General features: G+C 37.9%; 1 protein-coding gene across 1 annotated transcript in view; it reads left to right on the top strand.

Annotated features, from left to right (window-relative positions):
• hibadha (3-hydroxyisobutyrate dehydrogenase a) overlaps positions 1-17,597 on the top strand; it is a 43,319-nt gene that overhangs the window by 4,850 nt on the left and 20,872 nt on the right. The window contains exon 4 of the mRNA XM_041809566.1: positions 4,339-4,460. Within this exon, the coding sequence (XP_041665500.1) occupies positions 4,339-4,460 (122 nt within the window). The remainder of the gene's footprint in view (positions 1-4,338; positions 4,461-17,597) is intronic.

Raw genomic sequence — 17,597 nt, 5'->3', positions numbered from 1 at the left:
CCATTGCTCCAACTTGGCACCACAGTGACGTAAAAGCTGGTGTGACAAGTTACAGGCTTATCCTCACTGCTTCACTGCTTCTTTTCATTGCAATATGAAATAATTTGCTACACTATGAATTTTTGAATACAAATAAAACGTAACGGACTCGGTGTGCAACTTTCCAGTGCGTGACGTTCTTTTTCGGATAAGGGATCAGAAGACAAACACATCCTGAAAACAACGGACTGAGTGTACAGAGACCTGTCCTGTGTTTATTCCTTGGGATCCTGGAAGATAACCAGCATTTCTTTGATTTCACAAGAAAATGAGTAAAATAAAAGTCATGCATGCATGTCATCAGGGCTTCTGTAAGGATTAGCTTTTTATACAGGTCAATGTTTTGTGTTATCTAAGGTGAAAACTGAAACTTTTTCCTTTAAATTATTTTAAGTATTAGAAATTTGGGCCACACCTTCTCATTATGGAGGTGGTGGTGGGTCCTGAGGCTAGACCAGTTGTGAACTACTGGTTTAGGCCCTTTATTTTTGTTTCCTTTGCATCAAATATGTCAGCATCATCTGACTCTTGCGATAATCATATCAAAGTTTTTAATTCTGTCAATGAGACAACAATTTTTTGTTTCTTTACATTTTTTTTTTTTTTCAGCTAAAAAATGTCAATACATGATTTTGGTCCATATCACACAGCCCCATCAGACATTTACAGTAGACCTGACAGGACACAGATGACAAGGAAAATTCTATAAAATTAGGGCTTGAAAGATCACAATTTTTTATCCTGATTAATCTCAGAATTTCTGTAGTTAAAAGCAATAATCGTGCTGTAGTGGCATTGCTTATATATCAAAAATGCCATCCTAGAACTGTAAGCAGAGTCACTTGAATCTGACACGAATGACAGGAGATTTTATCTGGTTCAAAAATAGGTTTAATGACAAAAAATAGAGAATAAACTTTCGCACGGTAGGAAAAACAACATTCTCCCCAGCTTAAAGCAGCTCTCCCTCTCAACTCTGAATCCAAGCTTGTGATGTCACTCAGTCTGAAAGGGAACACGCCACTTTAAACTTACCAGTTCTCAACATTTGTAGGAATGTACCCGAGCCAATCTTTGTCAAATTTAAATGCTTGATAATTTGAGCTTCAGGTTGTGGCTCTTACACACACCCTTTTTATTGCATTGATATTCGGGCGTATCCATCTGCTTTGCAAGGTTAAAACTTGACAACAGAAAGAGGAACTTGTATTGAAAATGAAATAAGAAGTTGTTAAAAAGGTGCAGATGTCTTTTGACGTATAAACTGAGCTGTCTGTGAGTTTTTGAAGTGAGACGAGATATTAAGAAGCAGTGGTGGATTTATTTTACATTAGGGATGGGCGATAATGAATTTTTAAAATTCAATATGATACCGATACTTTTTCATCTAATAAACTGATACCGATACCGATACTGAAACATTTGAAGAAAGAAAAAACATTGGACCATCAAAATTTTTAAAGGTATACATATCAGGCAAATAAAAAGACATATCAGGTGATTCTGAAATTTATTTGGAGGAACTTCAATTCAATTAAAATGTTTGTGCAAGCGAGCAAAAAATAAAATATATTTAAATAAATGATTACAGCACAAAGTTATGCATAAAACCAGGGCTGTGTCTTAGTATATGCAGACTATGCAAATGCATAGGGCCCCACAAGCTAATAGGGGGCCCCAAAGCTGAACGTTCAGCCTCATCTGAGGAGAATTAAGATTCCCTGCCTTTATCCCTTTCTATATATGCTTAAAAATAAAAGTAGGATATCAAAATAAAATAAGTTGCAATGATAAGCTGTTGCCAACGTTTTTGAGGCAAAATTAAGTCAAAATCGTTGAAGTCCACTGTCACGTAGCGAGTGAGGCTCACCGACAAGTAGCATGGGAATGACTGGGTCAGTGTATCTTCTGGCAGATCCATTCCCTGTTTAAAAAAACAATGGGCTGTTTTCTTTTTTTTCATATTGGTCACAAAAATAGTTTATTTGTCCTCAGCTAGCCTCGGATGAATGCTAGTTAATGAGTGACATCAGTTGTGTCCTTGCTTTAAAATAAACAATTTTTAAAAACCACTTGATATGTGTTTAACTTACTGACATAGAGGATTTTGTTTATCTTGTTATTTTGCTTGAGTGGCTTAACTTGAGATGTTTAATTTTTGATGTGAGAGGTGATCATGCATATCATGCTTGCATGCATCATTAGCATGTTCATGGATTATTTACTGGATTAGGAATCTCTCCATCATAGTTTGGCAAACTAGGGGCCCCCAAACAGTATTTTGCAGAGGCTCCCCACAAAGCTAGAAATGGCCCTGCATAAAATTAAAATATCTATGGCATAAAAATGCCCCATTTCTTTCCTTTCCTTTTAATTCAGATAGTAGAGACAGAGTAGTCAACTATAGCCACTAGTTTCAGGCAAGAATTTCAGAAACAAGTGAGAGATATTTATCTTTTTACATTTCAGCAATTCATACGTTTTGTAGTATTAGCATGTGGCCTTAGAGTACTTTTGTTATGTTTTCTTACAAATTTGACTTGGGGGCCATGTTGAGTGAGAAGGATGGCTGAGTTCATATGTGTGCGAGTGAAGCTGCTAAGATCTGTTACTCTTCTATGATTGATCCCCATAGTCACGTGACCATGACAAGCAGGGAAGACATGAATGATTGGTCTCCACATTCACGTGACATGGAGAAGCAACAAAAAGACAGCACAGTCAGGAGGGGAGGGAGACGGGGAAACACCTGGGGTTAGAAATGCTGGCAAGACCTATTTTAAAGTACTGATTTAGTATCAACACTTTGTTAGAGAGATCGATGCCAAAGAACACTTGCTAAAACAGTGGTGGTACCTACTGAGTCTAAAATGGCGATTTGGACATATTTTGTTATTATGGCTGTAAAATAGTCAGGAAATGCCCTGAGTCTGAGAGCTTTGGTCCCTTTTCTCAGGAGTACTTGAACTTGACTTTTCAGCATCTGGTTAATGATTATTGCACATTATATGGAATTGTCAGCAGTTTAAAGGAAGAAAAACACAAAAACAGATTTGTTTTTCATGGCTTTTATGAGAAGAAATTATGTTATTGCTCATGAAGTTTTGATTTGACATTTGAAATGTGAACCTATACATGTTTAGAACAGTCATTTTTTGAGTCTAGGACTCTGGGTGTGCAAAACACAGTGCAAAAGATAACTATATACACAGACGACAATTAGTGCAATTAAAGGTGGAAAAATGCATTCTCAACATTGTCAAGTAACATATTGTTACTGCACATGACAGACACACACAAATGCCTATTTTTTGAAAACAAAACACCACTCTCGCTCGCTCTCCTTTCACTCTCTTCTTTCACTCTCCTTTTCTCACTCGTCTTCTGCCAAAGCTGCTGTTTTCGCGGTGCTGTTCAACATTACCGGAATATATATATATACACCACACATCATATATTGCCTGAAAGCACAGATTCTCAGCTCTCTGTTAGTATTGGAATTTTTTAGATTGAGCAAACTTTCGAGGAGTTACAGTGTTGAGAATCCGTGTAGCGGTCTCGTGATACTTCTGGTGTTTTGCTATGAATGCCCACGTCATATGGTTGCGAGTACTGTTATGAACCATATATGTGCGCATGCCCACAATTTTCAGTTTCACAACGGCGTTGAAATTTTTCTGATCGGACAAACTTTGACAGAGTTATGGTAATAATACTCCGGACATATAAAACACAGTGCCGGCGCCGGGTCAGTAGGTATAGGGTTAACATCACTGTGGCGGCAGGGAGAGATGTAGTTGCAGCCTTAATCAAAGTGTGTTGAAAGGGAAAATTAATCAGGATTAAAAATAGATATTCATCCACTTAATGTGGGCCTGATAAGTCATGATTAACTCAATCTTGACAGCTCTCATAAAAATACATTCAGAAATATATGTAAATAAGTGACTTGAAATAATTTATTCTCTGGTCATCAAGGTTAAGCTGCATCCATTTTATCCTACTTAGGTTAGGAAAGGTTGCAATACAACCTAAAACTTCTGGGTAATGAATTTTCTCTCATGTAAAATAATATATAAGGTCTTTAATCCTTACTTTAAAGGATGAGGGAGTGTCCTCTTCCATTAAACAGTATAAATCACCCAGTCAAGAGACCTGAAAAAAGGCAATCTTATTCTTATCTTGGTATTTCAAATGTATTTGCAGTCGAGCTACACCAAATAGGGCAGAGACTGGTGGTGATCTTTTGAATTTTATCTGCTTAACATGAAATACTAAGGCTTTTTTTGTGCTTTATAGGAAGGTGAAGAAGGGAACGCTTTTGATTGACTCCTCAACTATCGACCCGGCTGTATCAAAAGAGATGGCGGTTGCGGCAGAGAAGATGGGGGCTGTTTTCATGGATGCTCCAGTGTCAGGAGGTAATCTGTTACCAGAGCAATTTAAAGCACTTGCCTTTATCTCCTAGCAATTTACATGTGAAAATCTTATTCTTGGATATTTAATTTGTGTATTTCTGTTGCTGAATCCCCTGAAATTGTGGCTATAGACTTCTCAAGACTGCTTCCACTTGTCTGTCAAGGAATTAAGAGAACCGTAGATGTTGATGACAGTCTCAAAAGCAGACTCAGGTTGCTAGTTTGTTCATTTAGTGTTAGGATTATGACCCCTCATTCTTACCTATGAACTGTCTGACACTCTTTTGTATATCTAAACTATGGAACCTTTTGGGTGAGTGCTAGGACACGGGTTGTAATTACGGAGCGGGCCAGCCAGTGGGTGCCCTCTTGAGGTTTTATTGCTGCTTTTGACCGGGGGTCTTAAAGGCAAGGTTAAGGTTTGAAGTCCTCATTATGTCGCTGCTGTCTTTCCTCGTGACGGCTTCTTGACAGAGCACAGGATCACCAGTCGTCCTTAATGGGCTGAGCCGCGGCGGAGAATCCCGTGTCAGAGCTTTTTCATGTTGATGGAGCCGTAATGGCGGGTATCCCATGTTAGTGCCTTTCATGTCAGATAAAGAGTCATAAAGAGGAGAGGAACTGCCCTCACATGGAGAGCAGGAGAGGAGAGGAGAGGAGATAAGACATGAAGGAGACACATTGCAGTAAAACTGTCCATCTCTCTCTGTCTCCCTCCCTCTCTCATTCCCTCACACGCATATTTCTTCTCATTCAGGTATGAAGTAAAGGTATGCTTCATTCTAACACTCCTGCACGCTTGACTGCGAGATCTGATCATAGTCTATTTGCTTTTTTGCCCAATCTTTAATAAATGCACAATACACACCGTAGCTCCTGCCCTCTCCCAAACAAACACAGACTGAACCCACACGGCATGTTTACCAGCTGGCGTCTGGAGAACAGACCGACTGCAGTCAGTGAGATCAGAGCCTTAAGCCAGTTACTCTCTCTTAACACACTGTTTACATACTATAGACAGTGCACAGTTTGTGTGTGCAGTCCTCTGTGAAGGTTCTTCCTCTCCTGTCTCTTTACTAAGCCTCTTTTACTAGCATGAGATGACCAATGATTTACCCACTACCCCTGGCCTCTGCAACCATTTCTGCAGACGCGCTTCTTTCATTCACCAATGCTGCACACACCCGCCCACCCAGCGTCACCTCCAGACAGCCATAAGTCATATCCATAAGTGTGTACAGCTAGTTTAGAGTGCTAAAGCAGATTAGTCTCAGGACAAATCAATGCAATCCAATCAAAGTACATTTAAAATGACCTAAGTGCTGTATGAGCATGCATAAAACATGAAAAGCAACTCAATAAAACATTTTAAATCAATGAAAAACAACAGGATGGAGGAAAAGTGTTAAAAATATGATAAATTAAAAGGCAAAGTGTCATGACCAATTGGAAATCAACTACGAAGCAGTTTTGAGGATTAATTAACATTGTCTTTATCAATTTAAGTAATCTGTAAGGTAGATTACCTGGGCTAAGTTGCTTCACCCTTTAAACTTTGAGTATTTCTCTAGGGTGCATGATATTGTCAACATGAAATCTTATCAGCAGATATGACAATTTTTTGCTGATGTAACAACCAGTATATTGGCTGTTGATATTCTGCTATTTCAGCTGTAAATATACAAATAAGTTTGTGGAGTTTAAGGCAGGACCTAAAACTGTTTTTAATGTTCATCTTCATTCCTTAAAATTTGAAGTGCATTTTAAGATCTGAAGTTTGTTTCTTTGTTTATCCTTCAACTTTGCACAGCAGGACTGAAGTTTTAGGTCTGAACTAAATTTTATAGAGCAGTATCTGCTAAAGTGAATATCTTCATATCGGATGCTGAAAAAAAATCCAATATCCTGAATGCCTAATTTTCCTCTGCAAATAGATAAAACATGGTTTCTACTAGTTTATGGAAAAATAACACAGTATTAAAATGTCACCTAAGGCTTTTGGAGCTTTTCTTGGGAGGAGGAAAAAGTTTTGTGACAGCTCTCGAATACACACACTGGTACAGCCCGCCCCACTCTGAGCTGAGTAAAATGGAATTTGGAGATGATTGTGTGACCTTGATATGCCAAGTTAAACCTGCAGAGACATTCATCTCTTTGAAAGCATGCAGTAGTAATGGGAGAGACTTGTTTACATGACCATCACCACCCCGCTCACCTCAGTTTCCAAATCCCTTGATAGGATATGAGGATACATGCTCTGATCCAACCAGAAGATGGCACTCTACCCAAATAGGGCATTGTTATACTTAGGAGGTGTATGTGTGCAAGAGAGGAGAGTACGTGTGGCATCAGCTCAGCAGTCACTGTTCAGAGTTTACTGTTGTGCTTTTGTGCACAAATTTAAAATGAAGGTGAGCTAGAAAACACTAAAATATGTCATTTTAGACCAAAAGATTGCTTTGTTTTAGACAACCCCCGGTGAAACACTCCATGTCACCTCCTATTTATATGTATTTTTTTTTTTTATGAATACAGATATTATCCTTTGATGCACTCTGCTGAGGTGATTTAAATAGGAGATGTTAGTAAAATTTAGGTTTACATCCTAAAAATAACACAGCATTCACTCAGGCTTGCTGTGATCCTCGGCACTCTTAAACTTCTGCAGACACAGCCTGTTCTTTTTATGGTGTCTGCATTTGTTTTTATTTTTTTCTTTAGATTTTTCTTTTGATATAAACTGAGTCTTTTCGTGTATATGTGGTGTGTGAGGTGGTGTATTTTACACAGAAATGTGTGTGCGTGTATGTTGTTTGCGTCACTCGAGGTTTGGCAGCCAACCGTGGGATCTGAAAAGCGAAGTAGTAACTTTTTTAAAAAGAGCAATCAAAAGGAAACTTTCACTTTCTTCTCATGAGTTTGTGCCAGACTTCCACTCTTACACATCGGTGGTGTCTTAGCTTTAGATCCTTATGATCCAGGTTTGTTGTAATACACACAAACACACATGTACACATCCATATTGTCGTCTCCCTGCATCCAAACAAGCATCTTAACTGAGACGCTGGTGCTTAAAGCATGCTTGCATTTGCTTGCACACATACTTGCGCTCCCACCACTGTCTGGTGTCATTAAATGTGTCCACATGCAAACTTGACCCACAACAAAACCAGCTCTGATGTCACAGACTCAGGGTGTTGGCACAGTGATGGCAAAAATAGGAGGTCTGGCTAACAAGCAGCGGGGTCGTTAGCAGTAATTACCCAGAATGCCTGTGTTTGTGTCTGTGTGCCCATGGTGGGCTGCCACATTGCTAACGTACGACGGCTTTAAAAAAAAGGCCCTAAAAAACCTTTCATTGTGTTTTTCCCAGCGCTGGGAAAGTCGGCTATCGGTGCATTGAAAGCAAAAGGGAGCTTAGCTGCTGTGGGACCATGAGCACTCAGGCTAATGCTGCTTGTTTGTGAGGTCTTAAAATCCTCGGCTAACTAGCTATTTAGGCTCAGTCTCAGCACCGCTCTAATCATATCCATACCACATTAACTGACGCCTGAGTGTTGCAGCGTGTCATTTGCTGACAGTTTGAACGTCATCCTGTAGCCTGTAGGAGCTTGTTCAAGCCGAGGCTGGCACCAGTTGGTTCATCAGTCAACGCTGCCAATCAGCTCCTGCTGACTGATATAGACTCTGTTTCTCTGTTTCTGCCCTCAGGCCTAAAGGTCCTGCGGCATCTTTCTCAAGGATCGACTCTGACAATGAGTGGCATTTTAACACTTAGTCAGACATGAGATCATCTCAAGACTCACGGATTAGTTTTTGGTTCCTGGTCAATGTTTAGTGTAAATTTAAAGTGGTTAAAGATGGTTTGAAATTCTTGAGCATTTGATTACATTGATACCTTTTCTTTTATAAAGCATTAAAATGATCCCTTTTGCTGAAAGTCCACTCAAGGTGTAAATTTTGCCATGCAGAATACAGAGTATAGATGCAGATTTTGACTGTAAAGGGTTTTCACACACCACTTTACTTGCTAAAGAAACTTAACTCACAAAGCATCCAAAAAGTTACAAGCTGTTTTTCTATTGACAACTCATTAATGAGTCAAGCAACTTGTGAGATCTAGTGTTAACCATTCTGTCTCATTGCCAGATTGACTAATCTTAAATGTTCTCACATTTTTACTTTCCTTACCCTGTCAGCAACAATGAATAGAGAGTTTGGAACTCCAGAATAATTCTCTCACACGTTGATATTGTAGTTGCTAGCTAGCCTGTTGCACCACCTCTGTGTGAGTGTTGTCATACTGCTGTCTGCTTAACTTAAGTTGTGTCATTGTTTGGATGCATCACAGAGACATAAGGTCCATCTTGATAAGAAGAACTTTATGTTCAAACCAACTAAAATATTGTTGCAGAAAAGACTTCTTAACTGTGTTTGACCAATTGGTTAAAATATTTTTTCTTAATGCAGTGTTTGCTACCTTGTTGTCTTTTGTGCCCAATTTTTTTCTGAATGACTACAAGCTGAAACTTCAGTTAACTGCCATTAATCAACAAAAAGTGATGAGAATGTATTTAAAATGCAACAAAGCATCATACTCACATAACTAAAATAACTAAAGCATATCTCCTTAATCTGTAGCTGGTGTCAAATGACAACAGTGGAAATGAGTGGGGTCATCCTTAGTTAAAACATGAGATAATTTGATAATGAGGTAATGTTACTATATTGTTGTTAGACCCAAGGTTATTGTAGTTTTGGATTTTTTTGTTATTTTTAATTAGTTTTTACTCATGGTTTTAAATTTCAGTTATTTTTCATCAGTTTTTAGTGCTGGTTTGTTAGTTAAGTTTACTTTTTATTTAGCAAAAAGGCTTCGTTTTAGTTCAGTTTTTCTTAGTTTTAGCATTAGTTTTAGTTTGTTCAGCAATATAGGATGCTTTTCAGGATCTAGACTAGGGCTGGGCAATTAATCGCAAATGTGATTATTATATGGCCTGCTGCAATTCAGAAATTGCAGAAGTTGCAATATTGCTTTAACTTGAAATGTGTCAAAATAGTTTAATACATTATTTTTTTTGCCACAGCAGAGATTTTATGCACATTATGCAAACATTTAAGTGACTTTTTTTAAGAATGGTTTACCAAAAATCTTTTTCGTGTTAAATGTATGTTTTTATAATTCAGAACAAGTGACATAAAAATGATAATCCCCTTCAATAAAGCAATTGATATCAAATTTGCAATATGAACAAAATAATTGCCCGAGTTCATTCTATGTAATATTGATGAAGCTTAGCGTTAGTAATAAGTGCTCTGTTCTGCAGGGAGGAGAATACATAAGATGAGGGACCTAATAATAATTGTATTTTAAATCGCAATATTAGGGAAAAAATTTGCAATTAGATTATTTGTGAATTGTTTAGGTCTCATTTAGACCCAAACGGGTAACAAAAAGTAAACATCATACAAATTTTAAAAAACAATTGAAACACTCTGCTCTTCACTTTCCATTTTATTTATTCAAATTTGTTATCTGAGTCCTACTAAAGACCTAAAATTAACTTTTGTTTGAAGTCTTCTTCAATCAAATCGGGACATTTTACTCCCTAGGCTTGGATGTTGATGTCAATCAGTCTGCTGCTGCTGTCAACCAAGACTAAGGATATTTCGTCTCTAATTTTATTTTATTTTAGTAAGTTTTATAAGCAGTGAATTGCATTTCAGTTTGTTTTCATTCCTTATAAAGCCTAGTTTTTATGTAGGTTCAGTCGGTTCAGTTAGTTAACTATAATAACTGGTTGGATGGACAGAGTTGTCCCCAGCAATGAAAAATGAAAGTGGTTGTACAGATTAAGTCCATACAGGTCTGAAGGATTACATCAACATCAACACAGCTAATGAAACCCTGAGCTCAAATCAAGACACCATGACAGACATATTTTAAGGATTTCACACCTACTCAGAGTCAAATGAAAGATTTAAGTTGTAACTTCCGCCTACGTAGGAACTATTTCAGCTGGTGCAACACAAAATGTTAGTAGATTGTTAACTCCATACTGAATTATAAATTATGTTCAAATGAGTCAACTTTTGAGCTTACACATAGCAGGTGCAGCCCAGTGCTGTACTTAAAGCACTTATCAAAGTCAGTGCAATAAATGATCAGATTTGGGGCTAAATGTAGTAATATGGAATTAGACTGCTGAGTGAAATGATTTTGGTGGTTTCAGGGCCCTCAGACAGCTGAATCAAACAAAACTCAGAGAGGGACAAAATATAAGTATGGCATTATTTTATAGCCTTTGCTCATGATTCAATTGTAGAATTGCTGGTACCAAAGATGGATATTCTGAGTTTGGAAAATGGCACTTGTTAACAGATTTTGCCAGTTTAATTTATAGAAGAATTCATTTAGTTAAAGAGTCCTTCTCATAGTGGTGTTTATAGCATGAATGAGGACACAGTGAATGGATGTTAAATAACCAAAGATGACATTAGGATAAGATGGACAGCGGTGACCAAAGACAAAGAGGTAAAACCAACCAGTCTACAGTAGATATAAACATTTTCTGCTCTTAACTTTTTATCATTTAGGGGCACACTGTTTTATGTATGATATTGGTATTGGCGGGCCGTGGAGAACTCCTGGTGAAAGGCAAGAAGTGATTTCTGCATAGAGAAATATTATCAAAAAGGCCATGTTTTGAGCTGTTTACGACTATGCCAAGCATTCTTAATCTACTTTTGTGTCCCAAAATTAGTGAAATTTTCAGGCAAAAATAAATGTAAAAAATAAACAAGGTGAAACTGCAGCAGGCAGGAATTGAAAAAGCCTCCTTCCAAAGTATGGGCGAGTGGTGTCAAACACCACTCTTGTATGGTCCATTTCCACAAAGCAATCCGGTTTGGTTCAGTACACTTCTGTCATGATATAGCTCATTAAACTCTGATCTTACCTGTATTCCCTCAGCTGATGACCACCAGGTAAATAAGTTAAACTGTGGAAAAAAATCACTTTTCTAGAAAGGGTAAAGATTTTATTCAGTGTATGTTGGCCTTTTCTAATGATAACTGCAGTTATTACAATTATTTTTAATCACAATTGCAATCACGATGCCATGCTGTGCAATAACATAGAATCACATAAAAGGCTGTAGTTATTTTTTCATTGAGTAACACTTGAAAAGTTTGCAATAATGCCAGCAAAAGGCCTTTTAGTTTACAATAGTGCCACTGTTGCACTTTATAGAAGTACCTTTATTTACAAAAAAGGAAAACTTTATTTCTATAAGGTACAAAGTTATTTTCACAGCAGTGCTGTAAAAGCTTGTTTTATGCTGCTTGATATTTGTATGTCCTTAGTTAAGACATATGCATTTCAGAATTGTTATTCTTCTTTGTATTTTCCTTTATAACAAAGCAAGAAGACACATGATAACATTTATGGATTATATTGTCTTGCAATCGCAAATTGTAATATTGTCCATGATAATCACATTTGCACATTATTACCAAATTGTGCAGCACTACCTTAAACTTTGAGGACTGTTTAAAGACTGAAGAATTAGGTCTAAACTAGATGTATACATATCTATATTGATTATTGTCTCAGCTTAAATATATTGGCTAATGGCAAAAATCTAATACCATACATCCCTATAACCATTCTATGATTTGCTTGCAATACATCAGTTATTTCAAAACTGCTGTCTTGGTTTATAATTATCTCCAGCTACACTTATTGTACTTGATAGGAGCAAAGTGAGTTGTATCTGATCATTTCCCTAAGAGCCTCACCCTAAAAACACTATCTACTTTGTTTTTTAAACCTTCCACTGATACCTCTGGTCAGGGGAAGAGCAGGAGGGCACCCAGGCTAACCTAATCCAGTCTGAGAATGGGATTAATGGAGAAGGTGAGCCTTGGAGCGTTAATGCAGTTTAGTGAAGGTTAGTGATGATCCTCTGACACTGAGTTAAGGAATCAGGTTGGATGGGTGGGAGGCGGTGCTTTGTCTCACTCTGTCAAGTTGATGGCTAACTAGCACTGGAGAGCGTGAGTGGTCCAAAGACTAGATTAGCATAACAAGCCTCTCACTGACTGGTGACTCTACGGGGGGGGGGGGGGATGCAGGGTGATAAAGCAACCAGGGACGGTGTTGATGAAGGGGACTCTAGCCCTATGGTCCAGATGGAGGTGGACCCACAGCAGCTGGGGACTGGCTCTCATGTCTCAGCCCCTATGTCATCTGCTGTGTCAGTGTGTGAAGACAATAGTCAGCTGGTTAATGAGTCATACAGAAAGTCTCTGTCCATCAAACGTCACTCTGCACGTCACTCAACTAAAAGCGCATTAGCCTTTTGCCTGTGAAGGACACTTTCTGCACCTAAACCACCAGCATGTGTGTGTTTATGTGTGCGTATTTGTGTGCATGCACCTTCTTAGAGCCTAATTGGGGATCATTATTTACTTGCTCTATCCTAGATGAGTCTCATCGGGCCAGGGAGAGGATTGATTGTGGATCTCTCCTGCTCCCTGCAGCCTCTGTCACCTAGCATTGACCAGTCTCCTCCCTGCAGAACAGAGCACTTACTGATGATGATGATGATAATGATGATGATGATGATGATGAGGACTGGCCTTTTGGTCAATGGACGCTAAGTATAGCAAACAAAAACCCTTGAGGCTGTATATGCAAGAAAATATGTTGATGCTGCACTGAATTCACTTTTTCAAACTTTTTTCTCACTTGAGTTTCTCATGTAGTGCAGGAGTCAGTTCTCATGAATCTGTGCTCGTTAACTCGAGCCGATAAAGAGTCTGTTTTTAACACAACAGAGGAACATTAGCAGAGTTGGCGGGTAAATTGTTGAAAGTGCCATTTTGGGGGGGCAATCTTGGTTAGCATGCACCCTTATATTGTTTCTCGATATCCGTTATGTTTTTTACAGGGCCTGTTTGGGTTTGAGATAAAAATCAGCCTTTGGGTGTAATTATAACAGAGGACCACAGGAGGCTGCAATGTTGGCCTGTAAACATCCTACCCCCACTTACTTTCACCACAAGAAGCCATTTCCCATTGACTCTAGGCTGCGTGGGCTCTTTTCAGTCTGAATCATGGATACAGCTGAGCCAAAACGCTAAAACTTACATGTGCAGATAGTAAAAACTTAGTAGCAAACAGTGTAAGGTGCTGCCAAAGTCAGAGTTTGTTTACACCAATTACATTTGGACAAGAAGGTGTGAAATGATTCTGGCATTTTTTTGAAGTGAGAGTGAGAACATTATCATTTTAGGAAATGAGGTGTTTGGAAGAGCTCTAACGATATTAAAGGTGTTGTTTTGCTCCAAGTCTTTTTCCATATACTCTCCAGGGAGGAGAGAAAATCAGGGTTGTGGCGTGCTGTCAAATGCGTCATTCATTACCAAACTCTGGGAACATCCCTTTTTTGTGTGTGTGTATGTGTGCTTGCATCTCTGTGTGTTTGTGCAGCCTTATATTCACAAATGTAGTTTAATTTAAACCCACCGCCTGTAAAAAAAGGGCCTACTGGTTAACATGCGGCTCGTAACCTCGAGACGCAGCCTCAGAAGCTCTAAGTGACGTCTTATTGGCGGCCTGCTCTGAGATCTGCACCTGCCCCTGCTGCACACAGACGTTCACACTTACTTTGTACACACATACACCACTTCAAAAGTTAGGGAGGTTATAAGGCTGTCATGACTTGCTTTGGTTGTCTTTTGTGTGTAAATGAAAGAAGTGCTAATGAATTCAGTGCTCACTACAAACAGGCCAAACCAAAGTTGCTCCTGTGATCTTCCGACTGAAATCACCCTCTTATGCTCACAGTTAATGCCTGTCGTCAAAGCCGCCTGTTAAGCATCTGTCCTAATAGTGCCTGATTGCCTGCTCATTAACTTGAACCTTGTTAATAGAGGAGATCAGATGAAGGGGATGTCGATATGTGTTTGTAATTGAGCAGAAGCTAACTCATACGGGCCACACACAATCAGCCATGCTAACAGACACTGTGTGGAGCCTCTGTGTGCGTCATACAACAAAATACCAATCTTTGTCTTTCCTCTGCTCTTCACACATCTTGCTTTAGGCACCGTATCTCATAGGGCTGGGGAATTAATCCAGTTTCAATTTTAATCAGAAGTTTGTCCTCTCACAATTCTAAAAACTAGATAATCATGATCCTACATAAATCTGTGCTCTATGTGGTGCTAAACTTGTTTTGTCATGTGGAAATTGTTTGTTTTGATATATTTGCCTGTTAGAATATTTTTGTTTATTCAATGTCATTATAGGCTTTTTACATATATGTAAATATATTCATTTATATACAGTGCTTAACAAATTTATTAGACCACCTGTCATATTTGTCTCAAAGCCCGTCCAGCATCATGAAGTGCTTTAATGTGGACTGTTTCATTTTCAGTCAGCTCTCCACCTTTTACCAATTTGAACAGGAATGAGGAATTTCAAACTGAATTCACCCAAATTTGAGCCGGCTCACTGGGCTTCTCTGAGAAGTCAGAAATGAATCAAGCATAACATTCAACCACTAAAACTCATTTTTCTGTTCAGGAATGCAAGTAAATAACTATAATTTGACATATTAATCAAGAAATGATGATGTGATTTACTATTTTTATGTAAATCAGGAAATTTGAAAATTCATGGATACAATAATAATTATATTTTAGCATTAAGAATATCATTTGGGTTAAAGAGCTTCTACATATTGGTGTATTAACCATTACAGAAAGATAAAAAATGATTTTGGTAATTACCAATGCTGTTAATTTAGGGCAGCTGTGGCATAAACCTTATTTGGTTCGGGTTAGGGTGGTCTAATAAATTTGTTAAGCACTGTATATATATCGTTAGCCTCATTAGCATAATTGGGATACACATGGGATGTTTTTATCTATACTGTAACAGTAATGGGCTAGAAAATTCATTGCAAATTAGATTAAATGGCAATATGGCCTGCTGTAATTTTCAAATTGCAGAAGTGGCAATATTTCTTCAACTTGAAATGTGTCAAAATACCAGTTTAATAAATCTTTTTTTTACAGCGGCGGAGATTTTATGCACACTATGCAAACATTCAAGTATCAGTTTTTTTTTATAATGGTTTACAAAAATCCTCCTTTTTGTGTTTTATGAATGTTTTCCTTAATCAGAATGAGTGACATAAAAATGATAATGCCCTTGAACAAAGCAAATGAGATCACATTTGCAATACAAGCAAAAATAGTTAGCTTATTCCATCTAAAACTGATGAAGCCTAGCGTTACTTCATTAAAGTAATACCCCAGCTGTGATCAGGTATATTGTTAATGGACTGTAACAAGCACTCTGATTGGCTGAGGATGTAGGCAATAAGGCACAATAAATCAGCAGCGTTAGGAGAGTAGCGTTACGCATATCACAATTTAGCCAAAATATGATTTAGGCAGTTATTCTATGAGGATAATAATCTTATGTATTTCCTCTATGTCATGTTTTTCAACATGTTAAGTAGGGCTGAGAGAGCTTCCAAAAATATCTAATTGCAGTTTTTTGACTCATATTGCAAGTTGGATATAATTTGTTGTATTGAAGGTTAATGATCATTTCTATGCCACAAAAACAAAACTTTTAGGATGGTAGAATTTTTTGCAAACTGTTCTAAAATTTTACATTTGAATTTTGAATTTTGAATACATTTGAATCTGTTATATTTCCATGGTTGATATCCACAAAATACACAGACAAACCGCTGTGTTTAAAGTGAGGTTTTGGTGCGATAAAGGGAAGGAAAAGGGGGGCGAGCAAGAGAAAGGAAGCAGCAGGCACTGTTTGTAATCATCAGTCACTCGTCTCAGGAGTGATACAAAAATCTGCACAAATCCAGAAAAATAATCACGGACAAAAGTTTCAGTGTCAGAGTGCAAACGTGATAAGAACAACATGACATTGATTTTTTTTTTTTTTTTTAAACATGCAACACTAAGTGTGAAAAAAACAGTCTTATTGTGCAAAGGCTTTTATTGTGAAGAGTGCCTCTGCTCAATTAATGAATGTGATGTTGAATAGTCATCAAGTAGAGATGTAACAATATTAAATTTCATATCACGATTATCAGGACCTAAAACACCAGGGTTATCAGTACTGTCACACAATTTGCTGAAATATTTCAGAAGTACTGATGTGTCATTTGAAATACTTGAATCGAGTCTTGTATAAAAAACAGTTTATATTAATTTAAAAATCTGTTGCTAACTTAAATTAGCCACAGAGAGCAGTATACACTGTATGTATAAAAAATATAACAACAACCTGTTTATAGTAAACATGAAAACTTTATCAAATATGTATTTTTAAAGGTACTTTTAAAGGGAACTTTCTCATCTTGTGAAAATTGTTTTTTTTTTCTAAGAAAGGGAAATTAATGAGTTTAAACCTTAAGATAAAAGACCAACTCACTCATCTTCTCATGAAAACCTTAAAAAATGTTTGGGTGTCCCCTTAGGGTTTCCATGCATCATTAGCAGTTTTTACACAGAGATACCGCAATAAAGGCGAAAAGGAATGCCCGTCTCTGTTGAGCAATGAGCAATTCACACTTCACACAAAGGTGTATCAGAGCCGTGCAAGTCCGGGCTTACACACACACCCTGGCATCCCGTAATGAGATGGCAGCCGCTGCCCGAGCTGCTGCTTTCAATGAAACTCAAAACTCTGGATTTCTCGGTTCAAAAGTTTGTATTTTCTAAATGAAATACGGGGAAAATAACATGAACATTCATTTTGATCGATTAGATCCAATAGACTTTTTTCCTCCATGTTTCTGAGTTGGTGGTCAGTGCCACAGCGCACGTATTTACATCGGAGGTTGGAAACCTCAGAGTACCGAGCTCACTTGAACACATCAAGGAACTTTTCAGACGCTGCTGTGAGCAGAGATGTGTCTGCTCTCTCCTCTCCTGTACAGAGTGTGATCAACTCTCTAACCTCACAGTCTCTACAGTTAATCCCCATTATTCTTTGTTTTATCCCCCTGTTGTTTTGTCCGATGAAATGTTGCTTGATTAAACCGTGCTGGTTTTTAAATCTCCCATTTATGGAGACAGCAGCGCACG

This window comes from Cheilinus undulatus, linkage group 16 (genome assembly GCF_018320785.1).
Source record: "Cheilinus undulatus linkage group 16, ASM1832078v1, whole genome shotgun sequence".
Classification (NCBI taxonomy): domain Eukaryota; kingdom Metazoa; phylum Chordata; class Actinopteri; order Labriformes; family Labridae; genus Cheilinus; species Cheilinus undulatus.
Note: the sequence above shows the minus strand (reverse complement) of the source record. Positions and strands in the feature narration are given on the sequence as shown.